General features: G+C 45.1%; 1 protein-coding gene across 1 annotated transcript in view; it reads right to left on the bottom strand.

Annotated features, from left to right (window-relative positions):
* ZNRF3 (zinc and ring finger 3) overlaps window positions 1-23,851 on the bottom strand; it is a 251,956-nt gene that overhangs the window by 64,652 nt on the left and 163,453 nt on the right. Inside the window, exon 2 of the mRNA XM_030218155.1 lies at window positions 2,725-2,850. Within this exon, the coding sequence (XP_030074015.1) occupies window positions 2,725-2,850 (126 nt within the window). The remainder of the gene's footprint in view (window positions 1-2,724; window positions 2,851-23,851) is intronic.

Genomic DNA, 23,851 nt, shown 5'->3' with positions numbered 1-23,851 from the left:
AAGAATTGGAAAAGGTGCAGCGAAGGGCGACTAAAATGATAGCGGGGATGGGACGACTTCCCTATGAAGAAAGACTAAGGAGGCTAGGGCTATACAGCTTGGAGAAGAGACGGCTGAGGGGAGACATGATAGAGGTATATAAAATAATGAGTGGAGTGGAACAGGTGGATGTGAAGCTTCTGTTCACGCTTTCCAAAAATACTAGGACTAGGGGGCATGCGATGAAACTACAGTGTAGTAAATTTAAAACAAATCGGAGAAAATTTTTCTTCACCCAATGTGTAATTAAACTCTGGAATTCATTGCCGGAAAATGTGGTGAAGGCACTTAGCTTGGCAGAGTTTAAAAAGGGGTTGGGCGGTTTCCTAAAGGACAAGTCCATAAACCGCTACTAAACGGACTTGGAAAAATCCAAAATTCCAGGAATAACATGTATAGAATGTTTGTACGTTTGGGAAGCTTGCCAGGTGCCCTTGGCCTGGATTGGCTGCTGTCGTGGACAAGATGCTGGGCTCGATGGACCCTTGGTCTTTTCCCAGTATGACATTACTTATGTACTTATCTCTCCACACTCGTCCTTCCCTACACCCCTTCCCATGCACTCCGCTCCATGGATAAATCCTTCTTATCTGTTCCCTTCTCCACTACTGCCAACTCCAGACTTTGCGCCTTCTGTCTCGCTGCACCCTACGCCTGGAATAAACTTCCGGAGCCCCTACGTCTTGCCCCATCCTTGGCCACCTTTAAATCTAGACTGAAAGCCCACCTCTTTAACATTGCTTTTGACTCGTAACCACTTGTAACCACTCGCCTCCACCTACCCTCCTCTCTTCCTTCCAGTTCATATTAATTGATTTGATTTGCTTACTTTATTTTTTGTCTATTAGATTGTAAGCTCTTTGAGCAGGGACTGTCTTTCTTCTATGTTTGTGCAGCGCTGCGTACGCCTTGTAGCGCTATAAAAATGCTAAATAGTAGTAGTAGTAGAGTCACCACCCAGAAGAGGTGTCCTTGTGGACATAATGTTGAAATCTTCTGCTCAGCGTGTGGCAGCTCAGCCAAAAAAAGCAAATAGACTGTTAGGAATTATTAGGAAAGTGGTAGAAAATAAAAGAAATTACAATGCCACTCTATCGCTCCACGGTGAGACTGTATCTGGAATACTGTAAGCAATTCTGGTCACTGCATCTCGAAAAAGATAAGAATTAGAAAAGGTACAAAGAAAGGTGACCAAAATGATTAAGGGAATGGAACTCCTCTCATATTAGCATAAGAATAGCCATACTGGGTCAGACCAATGATACTGTAGCCCAGCATCCTGCTTCCAAAAGTGGTCAATCCAGGCCACAAGTACCTGGCAGAAACCCAATTAGTAGCAACATTCCATGTAGAACCCCAAAGAGTGGCAACATTCCATTCAGAATCTCAAATAGTAGCGACATTCCATGTAGAACCCCAAAGAGCGGCAACATTCCATTCAGAATCTCAAATAGTAGCGACATTCCATGTAGAACCCCAAAGAGCGGCAACATTCCATTCAGAATCTCAAATAGTAGCGACATTCCATGTAGAACCCCAAAGAGCGGCAACATTCCATTCAGAATCTCAAATAGTAGCGACATTCCATGCTGCCAATCCCAGGGCAAGCAGTAGCTTCCCCATGTTCATTTCAATAACGGACTATGGACTTTTCCTCCAGGAACTTGTCCAAACCTTTTTTAAACCCAGATACGCTAACCGCTGTTATTTCATCTTCCGGCAAAGAGTTCCAGAGCTTAACTATTCATTGAGTGAAAAAATATTTCCTCCTATGTTGCCCTGTTCCTAACAAATCTAAATCCCTCAACCCCTCCACCACTGTCTCAACCACGCATTATGAAAGACTAAAGAGATTAGGGCTCTTCAGTTTGGAGCAGAGATGGCTGAGGGGGTAAGAATGGAACGGGTAAAAACAAATCGATTATTTACTCTTAAGTACAAAGACTAGGGGGCTCCATGAAGTTACATGGTAATTTAGCTTTTAAAACAAACAGGAGAAAGTATTTTTTCACTCAAACACAGTTAAGCTCTGGAACGTGTTGCCAGAGGATGTGAAAAAAAGGTTTGGACAAATTCCTGGAGGTAAAGTTCATAAACTGTTATTAAGTCAGACCTGGAGAAAGCCACTGCTTATCCCTGAGGTCAATCATCACAAAATCTTTCCACTTTTTGGGACTCCGCCAGGTATTTGTGCTGTGGTTTGGCCACTGTTGAAAGCAGAACACTGGGCTTGATGACCCTTTCGTCTGACCCAGGTGGGAATTCTTATGTTTAATAGTTTAATAGATTTGGTATACCACCCTATTCAAAAGGTCAGAGTGGTTTACAATATAAAACCAGAAAAGAACGCCATAAATTACAGAACAGAATAAACATTCCCATTTTCTCAGGTTACCCTCATGCATTACCGCCATCCAGGCTGTTCATCCCAAAAGACTTCTGGAAAAATAAAGTTTTCAACTGAACCTTTTTTAAAACAAGCTTCCCCTCAAGTATACAAGGAGAGCAGATTCTATAGGACAAGGGCACATCGATAAAAGACCCTTTCTCCGTGGAAACTAAACGAGCTTATTAAAGTCTCCTGCCCCACATGCATCAAAGTTTAAACACAACCCCCCCCCCCCCCCAAGTCTGCCATGCACAGACAGGCACTCAGAGAAACATGTGACACCAGCAAATCCGTACCTTGCCCAGGACCGTCAGACATGGTTTGGGATCCAGCTCTGGCTGCTCCAGTTTCACTACACCCACCCAGCCATACTCGTATAGGTCTTCCTCGTCGTTGCTGTTACAGAGGCCCAAAGGATGCATCTGTAAAAACAAAAAAAGAAAAGCCACATGAGAAACACAAATCCAGCCCCTCTGTACAGGAGGCAGCATGCGAGAGCGACTGTGAGGAACTTTCAGCCAGAAGTAGAAAACTTGTACTGAAAATAGCATGGAATTAAGCAATTATATAAACAGAGAAAGGAAAGTCCATCTATATGTGTCCGTAACCCTATAGGGAAGACAAAGGCAAACTGTCAAGAAAAAAGCAAAATGTGAAGAAACACAAATGCAGACCAATTACTGCCTAGCAGCTTCCGAAGATACAGCAGGTATTGAACTTACCGATATATGTGAAGCTAGAAAAAGCTGTTAATTGAGCCGATTCGTATATACTTCGTAGATCTATATTTGCATGGAAATTTTAAGAAAACAGCACCTAAGTTTGTTTGTTTAATTCTCTTTATTGAATAGTCAAGGCAGAAGATACTCAGACAAGTCAAACAGAACACAGTACAAATACACCGATGTAGGAGCTGAAAGGCTCTACAGACAGATATCACCCAATCCCTGCCGGTGGGCTCGTATCCGAACAGGGGAGGATCCCATGACTGATTGATGTTCGTAGAACCCCATAACCCACCACTTTCACTCTTAACAAACCATTTCTTCTTCCCCCACCCTTCCTCACTCCACCCAGAGAGGCTCATTACACAAGACATGAACTGTTGTAGCATGAACTCTATTGAGCGATATGGCTGAAGAGAACAAACCTGGAAAGTAGTGATCCGTCCTCTGCCCCTTCCCCAGTTCCCAAGCTCAACAAACTATAGCAACAGGATAAGCTCATTGCTACGACAAGTTCCAGGACTGCTATAACATGTCGCCATATATCCGCCAACGCTGGACGAGTATATCTACACAGTGGTGGCAGGTGTCGGTATCCAGAGCTTCATGCAATATCTTTGTTCTCTCATGATATAAAGACGATATCCACTCTAGCAAATGGCCTACAGCCTTTAAGTCCCAGATCCTCTGTCCATACCATTGCTAACACTTCGAAGTGAAAAATATTAGGTACCCTGATACCAGTAGATAACTGACCTGCTTATTTTTGAACGAGAAGGCTGGCCATCTTCCGACAAAAATCGGGAGATAGCCGGCCATCTCCTAAACCCGGCCAAATCGGTATAATCGAAAGGGCGTGTCGGCAGGGTACAGAAGGCGGGACGGGGGCGTGGTTACGAGATGGCCGGCTTCGCCCGATAATGGAAAAAACAAAGCCGGTCCTGACGAGCATTTGGCTGGCTTCACTTGGTCCCTTTTTTTTCAGGACCAAGACTCAAAAAGGTGCCCCAACTGACCAGATGACCACTGGAGGGAATCGGGGATCACCTCCCCTTACTCCCCCCCAGTGGTCACCAACCCTCTCCCACCCAACCCCCCCCCCCCCAAAAAAAAAAACATATTTTTTTGGCAGCGTCTAATGTCATACCCAGCTCCATGACAGCAGTATGCAGGTCCCTAGAGCAGTTTTTAGTGGGTGCAGTGCACTTCAAGCAGGTGGACCCAGGCCAATCCCCCCCCCCCCCTACCTTTTACACTTGTGCTGGTAAATGTTGAGCCCTCCAAACCCCCCCCCCCCAAACCCACTGTACCCAAATGTAGGTGCCCCCCTTCATCCCTAAGGGTTATGGTAGTGGTGTACAGTTGTGGGGAGTGGGTTTTGGGGGGGGGGGATTTGGGGGGCTCAGCACACAAGGTAAGAGAGGTATGCACCTGGGAGCAATTTTTGAAGTCCACTGCAGTGCCCCCTAGGGTTCCTGGTTGGTGTCTTGGCATGTGAGGGGGACCAGTGCACTACAAATGCTAGCTCCTCCCATGACCAAATGGCTTGGATTTGGCCGGGTTTGAGATCGCCGGCATTAGTTTCCATTATCGCTGAAAACTAATGCCGGCCATCTCTAATGTCGGCCCAAATGTTGAGATTTGGCAGGCTCCGACCGTATTATCGAAACGAAAGATGGCCGGCTGTCTTGTTTCGATAATACGGTTGGGGAGCCGCTTCACGGAAGATGGCCGCCCTTATAGATGGCCGGCCATCTTCGATTATGCCCCTCTTAGGGGTCTTTTTACTAAGGCGTGGGCGACTACATGCGTCAAACGCGCATCAATTTGTAACTACTGCCCAGCTACCATGTGCCCTGCGCGCTAATTCCATTTTTTACCCGCGTCCAATACACGCAGCAGAAAATATTTTTAATTTTCTACCACATGGTGCTAACCGGGCGGTAATCGGCAGTGTACACATGCTGACGATCACCGCCCAGTTAACCCACAAGACCTTACCAATAATTCAACGGGTGGCGGTAAAGTCTCAGACTCAAAATGGACACGCGTCAGTTTTTATTTTGCTGCAAGTACATTTTCGGCCAACAAAAGAAAAAGGCCTTTTTTGCAGAAGCACTGAAAAATGGACCTGCGTGCGTCCAATACATGCGCCCACAACAGCGCAGGCCATATTTCGGCCAGCGCACCTTAGTAAAAGGAGCCCTAATTAAATTTACAAGGTAAAATTTGAAAAATTGTCATCTACTTCATTCCATTTAATATTCTGCTGATCCTGCTGTTTTAAAGTTTCCCAGTATCGTTAATTGTTTATTCATTTACTAGACCGTCACTTATTACAAAAGTAAATCAGAACGGTTTACAATATAAAATAACATAAAATAACACTAAAAACAGTAGATAAACATTCTCTGAAATCCATTTGTGATAGGAAAGCACTACAAAAAGTCAACACACATACAGGTTTCCCAAACTGTGGGCTTTTTCTTTCCTTTCAGTTTGTTTTACTTTTCCTATATTTTGGTTTTAGATGATTATTTCTAGTGACTCTCGGAAGAGATGTGTTTTTAAAGCTTTACGAAAATGAATATAAGAGTCCTCAAGTCTAAGTTGTAATTAATTTTGCATGTTCCCCCACCTATTCTGATCTCATACTCCCCCAGACTGCTCTTACACAGTCCAGGAATTAACAAACTCCATAATCAGAAGGACTCACTGGGATATAAGAAGATAGTTTATTTCAATCTTACCAATAGCAATACAGGCAAATCAGGCAGTCATATGATGGAGCAACATTACACGACACGTCTGTCATCCGCCTTCTCTTGTAGCCTTCCTTGTATTCTAATACCCTTCTGACTCCCATTTTTATACTATTCCAACCCCATTCATTCCAATGGACCCCAGCTTTGTCACCAGGGTTCTTGGCCCTTATCAGTTGTTCAAAATGACTTCACATGTTATCAAGCTCTAAGTATAAACAAGATATGCTCAGAGCGCATCTTGTTAGATGACTTTGCATTTTCCGAAAACTTTCCCTTAGCCCCCTCCTTTGGATGTTCTCACCCGGGGTGAAGCTGACCCAGTACTATCTCCATATAACCACAACAATCTTGTTCATGACGTCTTGTAGGTGCCAGTCTCCTTATTATCCAAAGAGACGGAGCTAGAAAAAAGAATGCCGATGTTCGTGTTGATTCCCATCTAGCTTTGGATGGAGATGGAATTACAAGTTTATTATCTGTCAATGACCGCAGTGTCCGAGTTGGTGTAAAGGGGATAGTAAGGTTAGACAGATATGATGGACTAAAAGAATAAAAAGCTTTGTGTGTCAATATCAGAACTTTAAATTTTATCCTTGCTTCTATTGGAAGCCAGTGCAATTGATATAACAATGGAGTAATCCTATCATATTTTGAAGCTCTACAGATAATAGTGATGAACCTGCAAATAACATATCAAGTAGCTATTTGGTAAATTCCATTTAGTTTTTATTAGTGCAAAAGATAGAAATCGATCTTCCACCAATTGTAATAGATCCCCCAAGGTATGAACCTGTTTTCTCAACTACTGTTAGAAGTGCGTAATGCCCAGTCCCAGTTGAAACTAGGGAGATATGACTGGACAGCTTCCAAGTTCTACGCCACCACCTCCAGGGCCCACCCCAGCTCATTTCTGTAAATCTTTCATCCACAAGGATCCTTTGTTCACATGCGTTATGGTAAGGCAATTATAACCTTGTACAAGGGCTCCCTCAGTGTCCCCAGGGAATAATGGTGATCCCCACTATATAATTCTTGTGTCCAATGGGGCAAGGCTGTCGTATGGTACAGCCCAAAATCCAAGAGGCCTACACCTCCTCTGTGTTTACTCAAGGTCGGTTTATGATCGTTCAATCTAGGCCTTGTCCCCCCACCACAAGAAACGTTGCGCTATCCTTCTGTAAAATCTTTCTTCTCGCCTCAGCACCCAGAAAGGGACCGTCTGGATTTTGGGGACGACTCAATGTAGGCAGTAAATCTTTCCATTTATCACAGGGGCATTTCAAGTCTTCTGATACATTATTTATTTATTAGGATTTATTTACCGCCTTATTGAAGGAGTTCACTCAAGGCGGTGTACAGTAAGAATAGATCAAACATGAGCAATAGACAATTACAGCAGTAAAAATATTCAAAAAACAATACAAAGTATGGCATAGTAGACTACTTACAATGTCAACACAAAACCTAATAGAACATTATAATTGGTAGTGAAGGGTAAGGCAAAGTTGTAACATATACAGTAGATGAGTAAGAAAGTAGGAAGAATTAGAAAGGTCATTGATTTGAAGAAAGTTGCACGTGAGGTCAGTACTCAACTGTATCCCAAATACTTAAAAACTACCCTGAGCCTTTTAAAAAGTAAATTAATTACTTGCCCCATATACAAAATCTCAGACTTGCCAAAATTAATTTTTAGACCAGAGAAACTGTCTAATTGGTCTAATATTTCCATGATTTGGGCACAGCTTGCTCTGAGGAGCTCAAGAACAAAAGCATATCATCTGCCCATGACCCATCACGATATCCACCACTTCTGCCATCACTTTAATTTGGCTCTAGAGTGAGAATAAACAAGAGGGGAGACAAAGGGCAGCCTATGAATTTCAAAGGAGGCAGGCAACTGCCCATTAATATTCAACTGTAACTTCGGGTTAGAGTATAGTATTTGTACCCAAAGCAGAAACTGTTCTCTCTAATTATATTCACCCATCATCCAATCCATATATTCCCAGGCTACCCAATCAAAAGCCTTTTCAGCATCTAGGCTTATTAAGACCTCCAATCCCTGTCCCCTCTGCCACAACGCCATGACTGTTCAGATAACACTTACTGAGGATTATCACCCCAGGACAAACCATGTTTGGTCAGAGAGGATCAAGGTGGGTAAAGTATTATTCAGTCTAGTGGCTAATATAGAAGTCAAGCTGTTTAGATCCTGACTGATGAGGGAAATAAGCCTGTAAGACCTCACTAGTTCCAGATCTTTCCCTGGTTTAGGGGGTGCTATCACACATGCTATGTACCCCAAACTCACCCTGTATAAAACTTCTTGAAACATAGATTGTAAAGGCTAAAATACCATAAACTTGAAAAAAACCTTCCTGATACCCATCAGGACCAGGGGACTTTGCCAGTTGTAGCTGACATATAGCTAAATGAATCTCTTCAGAGCTTTCAGGGGCTCCAAGAATTGCAACCTGGTCATCCATCAGCCGGAAAAGAAAAAGATCCTGGAAAAATCATCTCTTCTAAATTCTGAGGCTCACCAGCATCGAGCTCACTCTAAAATTACACAAAAGATTGGGCCTATGGGGGGGGGGACTCAGGGGGGTCTGGGGAAAAGGGCAACTCCTATTTAGGGACAGAGGAGGGAGGGAGGGAAGGAAACAAATGAGACAAAGCACAAATTTTTGGTTTCTACTGAAAACACATGGTTACTTTTGGCCAAAACTGAAAACAAGGCTGAAAATTAAAATAAGCTTTCAGCCAAAACTGAAACCAGGCAGAAAACAGATTTTGGGTTGGTTTTGGTGCCGTAACCAAAACGGAAACTCAGTCAGTCTCTAGGTTCCGTTATACGGCACTAGCGTAACCCAGTATCAGCGCAAATGCAGTTATATCAGACACAGACCTGGCCTATGTGCAAGAACATGAATGCAGCAGGGATGAGCATAACAGATTGTTTGTAAGGTAGACGCAGAAGCAGGAGCTCCGCCCCATGCATTTAGACATGCAAGGAGTACCTCGATTACAGCACTGCCCATTATATGCATTTGTCTACAACCACCTGGGAACGTACTCCTGAACCCCCCATCCCCACCCCAAAGACCGAGTTTGGTCTTTGCAGAGGGTTTAAAACAGAAAAAGTGAAGAACGGCCAGAATAAAACACAGAGAATCCCTACTCAGGGGTTCAGTTTTGCAGCAGGTAGGAAAATCGTTCAGCTCAAGTTGAGCTTTTGTTTGCCAATATTATTCAACGTTTCTAAGCAAGATCATATTTGTATCCTACAGCGGCTGGAAAAGCACGACTTAGAAACTTGGGCACCATCCCAGATTGGTAGAAGCCAGCAAGACAGAGTTTTTTCCCCTTCTAAATCAGTGTTCTGAGTTTCCTTTTACCGTATTTTGCTGTCCTTTTCCTTCCAGCGAGTTTGCTTTTTAGCCTTTTGAAGGTTTGGTTCATTTTTGTCTTTATTTCTCTTCTCCTCCTAATCTCATCCCCAATTGTGGGCTGTGGTGATGGCAGGCTGCCTCTTCTCCAGGAATGGCATTTTTTGTCATCTACACCCAAGACTCTTCCATTCTTACCCTAAGGTCATGACCCTTTAACCTCCCGGACTGCATGAAAGCCATTCTCTATGCGCTGCATGGTCAGAATGGGTTAATCGGATCAGTAATGGCAGGTCACAGGTCACATGCAGATGTGCTCCTCAGGGATTTTATCTCTTGCAAGAGAGGTGTAGAGATGGCATAGTTCCTTTGAAAGGAGCATTCCCTTAAGCCGATTAGCTCCATAAGATGATAGATCCCCCTCTCTTTTGTTCCAGAGAAGGACCCAGGATAGGCGCAGGACAGGAAAGAAACGTCCTTTGCTCTTCAGGTCCACGGATGGTGGAAGGGAGGGAGGGTCTGTGGCAGAATGGGCATGGAAAGAGGAGTCCACTGCTCCTATTTTATGGCCTTGGACATTGTTTAAGAAGCTGTCTCTCAGCATCAGTGCTGCGCACTACATTCCGAGAACCAGGGTCCATACAAAAGCTTATGAGAATGGCAAATGCCATCTCATTTCTAACTGTCACACAAAGTTGTCGGCAAATGTTCCCCATTGCAACAGCTACTGGAGATGCTGCGGAGGAAAACGGGAAGGAAGTCTCCACCACTGCTCACTGGTGGCACCTACTGGCCAGACTTAGGATACATATGTTAAACTCTGGAAGAAGCTGCAGTCATGGACTGTTCTGCGAAGGCTGAGTTTGGGGAGGGGGGAGGGGGGAGGGAGTGCGGGGTGTATGGGGCATAGATGACATTAGTGCCAGACTAGAATATGCGTTTGCCTGTGCCCCAGGATCAGAGCTGGCGAGTGCGTGCAATAACACGCTCATCGGCTCTGACTGCTAATTGCATGCAGTAAATAAGGGTCTCCCACATGCCTCCCTCATGATCAGCAGTCGGCGTGTCAAACAAGGGAGTTGCTCCCGCTGCCAACCCCACACCGGCTCTGAGCTGGCATTGAGGTTTGAAGGAATGGGAGAGAGCAAAAGATTTGAAAGGTGCAGGATTTTTTCGCAGACCTGTCACACCTAAGCCCCCCCAACCCCCCCCCCCCCCCATTAAAAAGACCTAGTGGTCCAGTGGGAGCGCTAGCCTTCCACCCCCTCAAACAAGAGCCCCCCCCCTCCACCCTGGCCAGACCAGATGACCCCCCCCCCCGTCCCTCCCCCTCCCCCAAAAATAGACTTCCCTGACCCGACCCCGTACCACCTGACAGAAGAAAGGGCTGGAGGTTCAACCTGGTAGTGTAGCAGCCCCAACCCGCCCCCCCAGGTACCTTCAAAAAACAAGAGCATAGCACTCCCTCCTCCTTTCAGTGCTGCCTTTAAAATGGCTGCACTCTGTCCTGCCTAGTGCATCCTGGGATGCGCAGGGTGGGACTTCCCTACTATATAAAGATGCATTGAGTGGGGTGCTGAAAGATGGAGGAAGTACTACTCTGTCCTCATCATCTAAAGATACGGGGGGGGGGGGGAGTTGGGGCCACTAGACTACCAGGTTGGAGCTGGAGGTCCACTGGACCTCCTGTCCTTTCTTATGTCTGGGGTGGGGAGGGCGCTAGACCACCATGGGAGGTCTCTTCTGTCAGAGGGGTGGGTCTGAAGGTCCACTGGACCTCCAGCCCCTTGGAATGTTTAACAGGTCTGGACTTTTTTTTTTCTTTTTTGGCACCATGGACCTGTCAAACAACTTCTGCAGAAGGAATGGAAGCACAATTCTCCCACAGAAGTACCCCTACGATCAGAGGTAATGGCTAATGCCTCAATTTCCATGCTATTAGCTCTGAACATAGGGGCGTTAATGCCACGCGCTGATCCAGATGTAATTTGAAACAGCGCAGGGTTTCTGATCATCTGCACGCAGGCTTGGAAACCATTGCTTTACATAATTGGGTCCATGATCTGACAGATTACCTAGGGGTACCTCAACTAAAGGCTATGGACTAACTACAGAGCCCACTTACACTCCCAACTTAAACAATATTCTACGACAAAATCATCAGGGACCATTGGAACTCACTAGAGATTGGACACATTTTGCATCCTGTATACAATTATATGCGAAACGTGTCAGATCTCTGGATCCTGAGTTGGCATTCTTTCTAGTCTGCATTTTTCGGATGAGTAGTATTCAGTTTAAGTTTGGATGAGCTGGATTATGATAAACATGAATGTATGATGCTGAGTTTCTGGGGTGGCTTTGCAGCTTAGATAGATTTTTGATCTATAAGTTGCGTGCTCAAATTCCAAGGAGCGTTGTGGATCTGGGAGGGGCATTGGTGGGTTGGAGCATATCAGGCTTTTACATGTGTGAGTTATAGAACACTAGTATCTACATGCCATGTGGCTGGCATAAGAGTGGAGGAGTGGCCTAGTGGTTAGAGCACTGGTCTTGACATCCAGAGGTGGCCGGTTCAAATCCCACTGCTGCTCCTTGTGATCTTGGGCAAGTCACTTAACCCTCCATTTCCTCAGGTACAAACTTAGATTGCGAGTCCTCCTGGGACAGGGAAATAACCAGAGTACCTGAATGTAAGTCACCTTGAGCTACTACTGAAAAAGGGGTGAGCAAAATCTAAATAAATAATATATGGAATGTTGCTACTATTGGAGATTCTACACGGAATGTTGCTACTATTGGAGATTCTGGAATGTTGCTATTACTTGAGATTCTACACAGAATGTTGCCAGTGGAGGAGTGGCCTAGTGGTTAGAGCACCGGTCTTGCAATCCAGAGGTGGCCGGTTGAAATCCCACTACTGCTCCTTGTGATCTTGGGCAAAGTCACTTAACCCTCCATTGCCTCAGGTACAAACTTAGATTGTGATTCCTCCTGGGACAGAGAAATATCCAGAGTACCTGAATGTAACTCACCTTGAGCTACTACTGAAAAAGGTCTGAGCAAATCTAAATAAATACTGCAGTTCCTTACATTACACTGAGGATGCCCAGATATGTTAACTGCTGCTACTACATCTCTTTGTCAGAATATGTAGTAACAGCAGTTAGCGTATGTGGATTTTACAAAGTTTGGATAAGTCTATAGTTTTATTGAGACAGACATGGGGAACAACTGCTTGCCTGGGACTGGTAGCATGGAATGTTGCTACTAATTGGGTTTCTGTCAGGTACTGGGGACCTGGATTGGCCACTGTTGGAAACGGGATACTGGGCTAGATGGACCATCGGTCTGACCCAGTATGGCAATTCTTAGGTTGCTTTTGTTGGGACCTGCGGAAACCAGACTGACCTCAGTGGGACACAGGAAATCGTTTGTGCTGCCATCTGTACAAAGTTTGAGAGAAATTTCAATATTTTTGGATGTATAAATTGACTGCACTTTATAGATAGAGAGAGAGAGAGAGATCTCCCACTACGAGGCCTGGGAGTTGGGTCATGTGGTCTAGTGAGAGTTTGGGGGTTTGGAGTTCTAAAGGTAAATATAGGTGCAGGGGGGGGGATGATAGTGGGAGTTTGTAGGAGTTGATCTGATTTGTTCTGTTTTTCCATTATTAATATTATATGAAAAGCTTGTGTACACAAATAAATTATTTAAAAAACCTTTTGTACATTGCTTAGCAGTAGATATCTTAATTGGTATTATTATATCATCACAACTTCATCAAAATGTTTATTACAACTGGGCCTCCGAGGTCCCTGCATAACCTGGCAGATAGATCTAGCTAAACCACCTGTATTCCCCCAAGGAGTCCTACGTATTACAGAACTTAGGTCTTCCAGATTGACCAAGGCTCAACTTCTACACTATTCTTAAACGACAAGACGGATTCAAATAGGCCAGAGTAGGCCTCAACGGCAACTTCAGTAGCTGGAACATAATGACAGAGCTGGATGGACTTCTACGGTCTATGTCCCAGAAATGCCAAGGAAAGACCATGATCGAGTATTTTATATCGCATTCATTGCTGGTTTAATCATGAATTGATAATGAGTGTGACTGTTGGGAAGACTGGATGGACCGCTCGGGTGGTTATCTGCTATCATTTATTACATTACTATGATTCTGCCAATACCCAGCTAGTTCACTGTTGAGTTTCTAGACAGCTTCTAACATTTCACATTACCTACTTTGTCATTTACACTGGCACTATAATCACAACACGACAACTGTATAAACATGTGCCATAGGGTTGAGATTTCTACACTCTTTTCTCGTTTACCAATTCCCCCCACCCCACCCCCATTTCCTAATTTCAAATGCAAAAAGGCTCCTTACTACAGGCAGACACAGCAACAGCCACCTCCGGCTCCTCAGCCTGGGCTGCAGTGGGAGCGGCTGGAATGTGGCAAAGCCCACGACAGAGCTGACCACAAAGGTTTGTTGTTACCGTGTTTCCCCGAAAATAAGACACTGTCTTATATTAAATTTTGCTCCCCAAGACCTGCTAGGTCTTATTTTCAGGGGAGGCCTTATTTTTCGGGGAAACATCGGGGTCACCCCCCCCCCACCCGAGTTCGGCGGCTCCCCCCACCCTCAGTCGCTCCCGGAACTAACCTCTTAAACGCTTCCTTTCACCAATCATCTTCGCACTCGCCGCAAGCAGCAGGGCTGGCCACTCCTTCCTTCCGTGTCCCACCCTCGCCTGACGTAACGTAACGTCAGGCGAGGGCGGGACACGGAAGGAAGGAGTGGCCAGCCCTGCTGCTTGCGGCAAGTGCAAAGGTGAAAGGAAGCGTTTAAGAGGTTAGTTCCGGGAGCGACTGAGGGCGGGGGGAGCCGCCGATCTCGGGTGGGGGGGGTGACCCCGATGTTTCCCCGAAAAATAAGGCCTCCCCTGCTAGGTCTTATTTTCGAGGGAGGCCTTATATTTTCAAATTGCAGCAAGACCTCTACTAGGTCTTACTTTCGGAGGATGTCCTATTTTCGGGGAAACACGGTATTTGGGCATATTCCAAGCACAAGACACAACTCAGTGCAGGATGGGAACAAAAATACCTATAGTGATCTAAAAATTATTTCTTTTATTGATGCATTCTTGTATCCCACCATTATCCAAAAACAAATTTTGGTTCAAAGTGGCTTACAATTTACATTTTGGTGGAGTTCCAATAGTGTGAAATGTGGAGAGGGCGTCTGTAGTTCGTGTGGTTATTCAGAGAGTTTTTGAAGAGGAGAAGGTAGTGGTAGCTTTTGTGTTCAGTTGTAGAGTTTTGGTGAGGCTTATTCCTATAGTTTTTGAAGAGGTAGGTTTTCATTTCTATTTCTGAATTGGAGGAGATTTGTGATGTTTTTATGGTTTTGGGTATCGAGTTTAACCATTTGGAACCCAGGTAGCTAAATCCGGCTGTGTACATAGTTTTGTAGATGGCGTTTTTGCAGTTGGGTAGATGTCGGAGTAGATAGTTTCTGTTTCTTGGGCTGACATTTCTTGAGGATAGATCAATCATGTTAAGGACATACTCGGGTCCCATTCCAAATAGTGTTAGGGTCCCCGCTTCGAAAAATATTCTTGCCTTGACTGGTAGCCAACGTAGTGTTTCAAGCAGTGGGGTTGCTCTTTCGTATTTCGATTTCTTGAAAATCAGTCTTGCTGTGCTGTTTTGGACTGTTTGCAGTCCTTCCTTCTCCCTTCCCCCTCCCCCATAACAAAGAAGAAGATAGGACACCAGTCAGGGCCTCTCAAAGTATCCCAATGAAGGTCAACCTTTATCTTCTTGCCAAACCCAGGATTTGCTTTTTCAGTGGCTCCTCCTACTCCCATTTGCCAAGGAGGTAAGTGAGAACACCGAGCAGCAGAAAGTAAGCTCTGTTTCAGGTGGTTTGTTTTGGAAGGCAGAAAATGTTGGGATGTTCTTTGATACCAGGAATAAAAAGACACTATGGACGTAACACTACTGCAAAACCTTCCCATCACCGGGGTAATTTTCAAACCGTCTGCTTTGGGACAGGGTTCAAGGGTACTTTTCAGCTGTACATTTTCAGCTGATTTTCAAAGAGAAACCTGGCTTTTGCACCCGCTTTGTTTTCGTGGACACATTTTTCCGACCCTCCCAAAAACCGTTCCCCTGTCCCCTACCCCTGGGAATGCCTCCCCTAAATGTTATAAAGAATTACGATCTGCAAAGCACAGGTAAGTTACTTTTAACTGCAACTAGTAGGTTTGGAAATTACATGCGGGACTAGCAGAGGAACGGCCCTGCGCAGTCTACAGGTAAATCAGTAATTGCACACACAGATCTTTCAGGCACACGGCTAATCTACCTTTCTGACCGGGGTTAAACTTTCCTTTTTCTCGTCTGTATTGCTGTCCATATCATACAAGTACAAGGCAGCAAGTGTGTCCTTCTCCCATGTGATTATAATCCCAAACCTTTGTTCTACCAAATTTTAGACACACAAAGCAAAAAACAGCAGCAGATATTCAGCCTCTGGTATATTCGTCTCTCATACTGGGCCCTATCGTAAAATAGTGAACAGGGACAGATTTATTCAATCCGCACAAGTAAATTATTGTTACACTGGCAGGCGGCCTTGGCTTACTGCTTATAACAAAGAAGCCAGAGTTCAAATCCCACTCTGCCATTGGCACGCATTGTCACCAGGGAAGAGGAACCATCGTCTCCTGATCTCTCAAGTACCAATGTACTTAAGCTCTATGGTGAAAGGGCTTATTCTTCCTAAAATACTTCTGGGAGGTGGTGACATCACGTGTTTCTATCGTTCAACCCTTCAGGTAACATCATGCTCATTCAAACCCATCACTATCTCGGAGGTACTCATTCTCCGCCTCTTTCACTTCCTCTCCTATTTTCTTACCCTGATGTACCACCCTCATCCCATTCTCCCAGGGATACCCTTAACTTAGTATTCACGTCATCCCAACTCACTGTTCTCACCTTTCCTCTACCCTGGTCTGATCACTTTCTCTCTTCCGGTCCCCTCCCCTCCTGCTCCACACACAGCCGCATCTCGCCCTACTCGTACCCTCAACAATACCTCTTGCTCAAAATTTCTAACGCAGTGGTTTCCAAACCTGGCCCTGGAGGTACCCCAGCCAGTCATATTTTCATTGCATGCAAAACTCTCATGAATATTCATTGAGGACATCCTGAAAACCTGACTGACTGGGGTACCTCCAGGGCCAGGTTTGGAAATCACTGTTATAATGTCATTCAACTTTTATCCCCTCAGTTGCCTTCTTCAGCTTCATCATGACTTCTATCCTCAAAACCCATGCTCCTCTTCCTTCCACTCTTGCCCAAAAATCTACTCCATAATTTTCGCCTGCTCTTAAACCTCTTTGTGCCCACCTTTGCTTGGCATGCGTTGCTGGCGCAAGACACATTCTCCAGCTGACGCCCTCTTTAATGCTCACTATATAAAATACTAGAAGACAATTCGTCTGGCCAGACATCAATACTTTGAAAGGCAGATTCTATATTCTCTTAATCAGCCCTGTATTCTTTTCAAGGCTCTTGAAATCGATCACTATGAACCCCTACTCTCCCCCTACACTCCCTTGCCGATGCCTGGCAATCTAAAACTGCCTCCCTTAGACAAGCTCTTGCACCTCCTACCCACCTTTCTCCTTCACCATCCTTGACTACAGCCCCTTCTATCCATGACCCGTCATCCTCCCTCTTCTCTTGCCCTCTCTAGCATTCTCTCCCCCTCCCATGTCCCCCATTAGTCTTTCTTCTAACTGGTATAAGTTCAACTTCTCCTCCGCCCCTCACACACTACCAGTGCTTCCCTCAATCCCTCCTCCGTGTCAACTGAGCTCTTGCCTACTTTCCTTACTAAACTGCTGGCCTCATCTCTGATCCCTCGCCTTCTTCCTCTCCTTATCTCCAGCCTCTCCGACGGCATTGTTCCTCCCCTCTGAAAGCATGCCTCATCCACCCCTCTACTGAAGAAACCTCACCTGGATCCATCTCTCCCTGTGAGCTTCCATCCAATCTATAACCTCACTGTTTTCTCCAAGATTCATGATAACATTGTGCTACTTCAACTTTCTCAACATACGGAACAATGCACTACTCTTTATCCTTAATCCAGAATCAGGCCAAATCATAGTACCGAAACTCTCCTCGTCACTCTAAATGATTGCATCCATACAGTCCTTGATCGTCATTCCTCAGTTATGCTGGCCTCACATGACCTCCCCCTTGCTTTCAACCTGGTGGATCACTCTCTCTTACTTCACTTTCTCCAGTCCATCGGTGCTACTGACACCGTTTTATCTTGGTTCATTAGCTATCTGCATTTAGATGGAAAGGAAGGGAGAAGGGGGAATGTGCATGAAGGGAAGAGAGGGGGAAATGCTGCACTTGGACAGGAGGGTAGGGAAAGGGGGAAATGCTATATGTGGATGGAAGGAAAAGGAAGAGCTGGAAGAGGAGAAAGGAAAGGATGCCAAGATGGTGGGGGGAAGGACGGAAAGAAGGAGAGATGCCAAAGTGGAGGTGGGGAGACGAAGAGATGCCAGGATCTGTGGAAGAAGAACGAGAGGTGCTGGACTTGCAGGGTGAAGACAGAATAGGAGTGAGGAAAGAAGAGCACTTGTTGAACCCCAGGGAGGGGGGTAGAGGGAGGAAAGAGAGAGATGCTGGTACATGGGGGGGCAATAGGGGTACAGAAGAGTTAAGCTGGAAAGGGCAACAACAGGGTCACAGATGGGAGATGCTCAATATGGTGGGAAGACAGGGCTGCAGAGAGAAGATGGATGGTGGACATGGAGAGAAAAAGAAGTGTCAAATGGACACAGACACTCTGGCAAAATAGTCGAGAGAAGACAGAGGAAAGCAGAAACCAGAAACTGGGACCAAAGCCATTAGAAAAATAAAGACCAGACAATGGTAGCAAAAAACACACACACACAAAAATTGTAAACCACTTAGGTGTAAGGTGGTATATAAATATTGAAAATCAATACATAATAAATACATTTTATTTACTGATTAGAATCTGTCAGTTTTTGGAATGTGCTTCTGCCAGAACTGGTTTTCCATACAGCTGGGGCCCGCGAGAAAAACCTCACTCATTGGCCTTCAATCTGCAGCATAGAAGTGGGGAATCTCCAGCTTTTGGGATGGGCCACCCTTGGTGTTTCTGTAATAATAATCCTGAAATACGGTTGGATCTTTCCTGGCCACATCTGTTCTCTCCCATCCCGTTTACAGCCCTTCATTTCTGGACTTAAAGTCACATTTGTATTAAGCCAGATCTGCAGTTCTCTAATGATAATTCCCAGCAATTCCGACAAGACCACACAAAGGGAATTCCTCTGCTCTTGAAACAACGGACAATGACAGGTGCTACTTTCTCACTCCACAATGGAAAAATATCGGCGCCTGGAGAAGGACTAGTGACCTTCAGCCTGAAGCTCTATAATCCTCTCTAATCTCATCATCTTGGCCTACTATTTTCCAGCCGGCAGTCTCAAGGAGCACCTGCCAGGGCAGCGTCTGAGAGAATACGTTTGATTTTATATTTTAAAAAGCCTCTGAACTGGAATGCGCTCATCCTATCAAAAGAGGAGCCATCGCTCAACCCAGGACCTGAGGGTCACACCTCCCAACCACAGGATCCCTTCCCTGAATGTCGGTCAGCTGCAGTTTCAGTGATCCATCTGAGGTTCTTCCTGTGAATGGCCCATTATGATATCAGCAAACAGAGATACTGCCCAGAGCCGTCAAACACAGCCAAAACCCTTCTCAGAATCTCTCCATATCAAAAGGGAGGGGGGGGGGGAAACGAAGCAAATAAAGCAGATTATTCCCGGCGGCTGATCTAAGAGAAGGAAGGCGTAGAGGAAGCAAACAGCCCTGTGACCTCTGGCTTTGATTTCCATAGAATACCGAGTTTATCTCTCTCTTTCTCTTCAAGCTCCCCCGCCTGCTCACCTCCTCCCCCTTTCTGCCTCCATAGATCCAGAACAGTACATCATTGTGTGCCCTGTCTCACTGGGACTTTCATGGCACAATGGAAGGTCAGCAAAGTTTGGGGTCGTCTTGGGGAGGCATCCAAGCTCTTTGGAAAAGAGCAGAAGAAGGTAGAGCAAACAGTGCTGCAGACTCTGAGCCCCTGCCAGCTATAGCAGGGCTGGGGCGGCTGCCAAGAGCCACAGGTAAAGTGCACGCCTAGAGGGAACTCCGCAGCCGCTTCCCTCTGGCTCCCTAAACTCTCAGCCAGTGAAAGCCAGGTACAGAATTCGATGGCGAACGAGGCCTGCATTGGCTCGTCTTGCAACTAGGGATCTTCTGTGCTTTGCTGAATTGCATACAAAACAATTCGAGAATTCTGCACCAGGGTTTAAAAGTTGTGCCTGCTATATTTATCAAAGTAATCAAATGTAAGCACTGCTTCTGAGTGCTCATAAAATCTGAACTTCAAAAGGGAAAGGGGAAAGGAACTTGATATACTGCCTTTCTGTGGTATTTTGCAACTACATTCAAAGCTATTTACATATATACAGGTACTTATTTTGTACCTGGGGCAATGGAGGGTTAAGTGACTTGCCCAGAGTCACAAGGAGCTGCAGTGGGAATCGAACCCAGTTCCCTAGGATCAGAGTCTGCTGCACTAACCACTTGGCAACTCCTCCACTAGCAACATTCCATGTAGAAGCCTGCCCTTGCGGATCAGCAATGCGGACGCGCAGGCTTCTGTTTCTGTGAGTCTGACATCCTGCACGTATGTGTAGGACGTTAGACTCACAGAAACAGAAGCCTGCGCGGTCGCGTTGCTGATCTGCAAGGGCAGGCTTCTACATGGAATGTTGCTAGTGGAATAGCAACATTCCATGTAGAATCTCAACTAGGGAAAGGGAAATGGGACTTGATATACCACCTTTCGGAGTTTTTTTGCAACTACACTCAAAGCGGTTTACATATATATAGGTACTTATTTTGTACCTGGGGCAATGGAGGGTTAAGTGACTTGCCCAGAGTCACAAGGGCACAAGGAGCTGCAGTGGGAATTGAACCCAGTTCCCCAGGATCTGAGTCCGCTGCACTAACCACTAGGCTACTCATAGTAGATGACGGCAAAAAAAGACCTGCACGGTCCACCCAGTCTGCCCAACAAGATAAACTCACGTGTCATTTTTTGTGTATACCTTACCTTGATTTGTACCCGTCTTTTTCAGGGCACAGACCGTATAAGTCTGCCCAGCACTATCTCCACCTCCCGCCCCGCCACTTCTCCACTAGCACCAAACATTCCATGTAGAATCTCAACTAGGGAAAGGGAAATGGGACTTGACATACCACCTTTCTGAGTTTTTTTGCAACTACACTCAAAGCAGTTTACATATATTCAGGTACTTATTTTGTACCAGGGGCAATGGAGGGTTAAGTGACTTGCCCAAGGTCACAAGGAGCTGCAGTGGGAATCAAACCCAGTTCCCCAGGATCAGAGTCCGCTGCACTAACCACTAGGCAACTCCTCCACTAGCAACATTCCATGTAGAAGCCTGCCCTTGCAGATCAGCTATGCGGACGCGCAGGCTTCTGTTTCTGTGAGTCTGACGTCCTTAGACTCACAGAAACAGAAGCCTGCGCGGTCGCGTTGCTGATCTGCAAGGGCAGGCTTCTACATGGAATGTTGCTAGTGGAATAGCAACATTCCATGTAGAATCTCAACTAGGGAAAGGGAAAATGGGACTTGACATACCACCTTTCTGAGGTTTTTTGCAACTACATTCAAATCAGTTTACATATATTCAGGTACTTATTTTGTACCAGGGGCAATGGATGGTTAAGTGACTTGCCCAGAGTCACAAGGAGCTGCAGTGGGAATCAAACCCAGTTCCCCAGGATCAAAGTCCGCTGCGCTAACCACTAGGCTACTCCTCCACTCCAAAAGAGAAACAAATTGAAAATCTTAACATCCCGGTGTAAAAGGTATTCTGGTACACATTTCCCCCCACAGTACACTATGGTTTATTACTTTAACTATACTGCCTTTCGTAGGATAATGGCAAAGCGGTTTACAATAATTCAAATTAAAGCAGAAAGGAACTCCATGTCCTGAACAGAACAGAAAACGCACTTTTGTTCTCACTCTTAAACGAGAGCAGCTGTAAAACAAATACATCAACTCAATGATATCGATCGACAGCAGCTTCCGACATAGATGGTACCTGAATAGAGTTGAACTGTAAAATACAACTGGCTGCCTGTGACGTACAGGATTCGGCTTCTTATTCACAGGTAGCCTCATTCCTGGCATCTAAGGCCATTTCACACCTGAGTATCCAATCATGACTCCTTCAGTGGCAGCTACAGAAACTACCTTTTTGTTGAACCATCTTCCTGTGTTAGTACGGGCTGAACTTTCACTGACCAAGTTTGAGTGTTTATTAAAAACGCACTTTTATGCAGGGGTTTTTGGAGGTTTGAAGGCAACACCGGTCTCGGTCTGGTTTGTTTGTGTTTATTTGTTTTTCTCTCATATCTGATGTTAATGTGCTTGTTTTAGGTCTTTCCTATGCAAGTGGAGTTCCTTTTCTTTTAATGTAAACCACTGTGTTCTGCCTAAGTTAAGCGGTAGAGAAAAATTACTAATAAACAATGGTAAAGACTAAAAAAACAGCATACGATTAAGCAGCATTTATACTGAAAAAAGTTCTTGAAATGATCACTCTGTGCTGCTTATGGTCTGGGAAAAAAACCTCGACGCGCAAAGCTTCCTCCTTCAAATATAGGGATAATCCCCCCGAATCTATACAGCAGACCTAGAGAACGCGCCAAAATCTAAGCGTATTCTGTAACAACACATGCAACTTCACAAGCCAATCAGCATCGATAAGAGCATTTAACAAGCAATAATTAGAATTTACGCACACAACTCACTAAGCGTATTCCGCAACGCAATGAACCCAACTTCTAATGTGCACAGCCAAAAATGGGCATTGGTCATGGGAGAGGAAATGAGCGTTTTATGGGCGTTCTGAAATTTATGTGCACAGTTATAGAATATGGCCCAATGATCTTAAATCTATGCATCGGGGTTTCTGTCATGTTTTTGTTGGTGCACACAGAACATAAGTATTGCCATACTGGGACAGACCAAAGGTCCATCAAGCCCAGCGTCCTGTTCCCAACAGTGGCCAATCCAGGTCACAAGTACCTGGCAAGATCCCAAAACAGTACAATACATTTTATGCTGCTTATCCTAGAAATAAGCAGTGAATTTTCCCCAAGTCCACCTTAATAATGGCTTATGCACTTTTCTTTTAGGGAGTTATCCAACCTTTTTTTAAACCCTGCTAAGCTAGCACTCATAGTTTTAGGCGCTGGGATATCAACTAAGTGCAATTCTATATACCACGTCATCAATAGAAATCAAACAAAATAAAACATGGAAAAGAAAATAAGATGATACCTTTTTTATTGGACATAACTTAATACATTTCTTGATTAGCTTTCGAAGGTTGCCCTTCTTCGTCAGATCGGAAATAAGCAAAAGTGCTAGCTGACAGTCTAAATCTAGACGGCAATTATAGAATACACTTAGGTAGAAATGTTTTTCCGAGAAGATTTTTTAGGTGCCATATAATAGAATCCCCTCCCTCCCTCCCTCCCCAGGACACACCTTACTGAGGCAGAACTGATACCCACTTGCTCCTCTGCATTTGCCATTGTGGAAAATAGCACCATCGAACCTCCACGAGGGAAAACCAAAGCAAAGAGACACAGCAGAGGATGGCGCGCAAGACGATGCAAAAGAAAACATCCAATGGACTCAAAGAGTTCACATCAGAAGCTTTATTGCTGCATCGACCCCGACCCCTCCCTTAACCTAATTCAAGAGATCTCCAGATCCAGGCAAACCTCTCACAAGGCTTCCATTTTTTAAAATGCTTTAAAGCAGCTCTGCAAAGAGGTGGGAAAATGTGGGATACAAATGCAATAAATAAATAAATACTGAATCTAACATTTGCGACTGTTAGAGGGCTTTCTTGTTATTTTTAAAGGCAATTAGCCCACGCAAGCCTTCTTGTGTAATTATAACCTTAATTGCAGAACTTCATAACTCCAGGCAGCAGCTCTGGGGTGAAGACATGGCTGCCAGGTCTTCTACTGTAGCTGTTACTGCACAGGCCAGCAATGAGCCTACGCTCACCTTCCCCTCTCCCCCAGCAATTAGCACAGGCCCACTACCCCCTCCCCATTAGCAACGAGCTTAGGCGCACTTCCCTCACCCCAAACATTGAGCGTAAACCCACTTGCCCCCTCCCAATCGGGTGGCCTTTCCACGTTTCTTCACCTGGGAAACGGAGCAGCGTTATCTTGCTGAGTGAATAATACACCAAAGGTACTGCAGAAATAATAAATACGTACAACCCTTTCTATAAAAAGAAAACAAGAACCTGCAGGGAAAACAAAGCAGGAAGGCCTGAAGACGTCCACA

Source organism: Microcaecilia unicolor, chromosome 11, assembly GCF_901765095.1.
Source record: "Microcaecilia unicolor chromosome 11, aMicUni1.1, whole genome shotgun sequence".
NCBI classification, from domain to species: domain Eukaryota; kingdom Metazoa; phylum Chordata; class Amphibia; order Gymnophiona; family Siphonopidae; genus Microcaecilia; species Microcaecilia unicolor.
The sequence above is the reverse complement of the archived record's forward strand: the minus strand, read 5'-3'. Positions and strand labels throughout refer to the sequence as shown.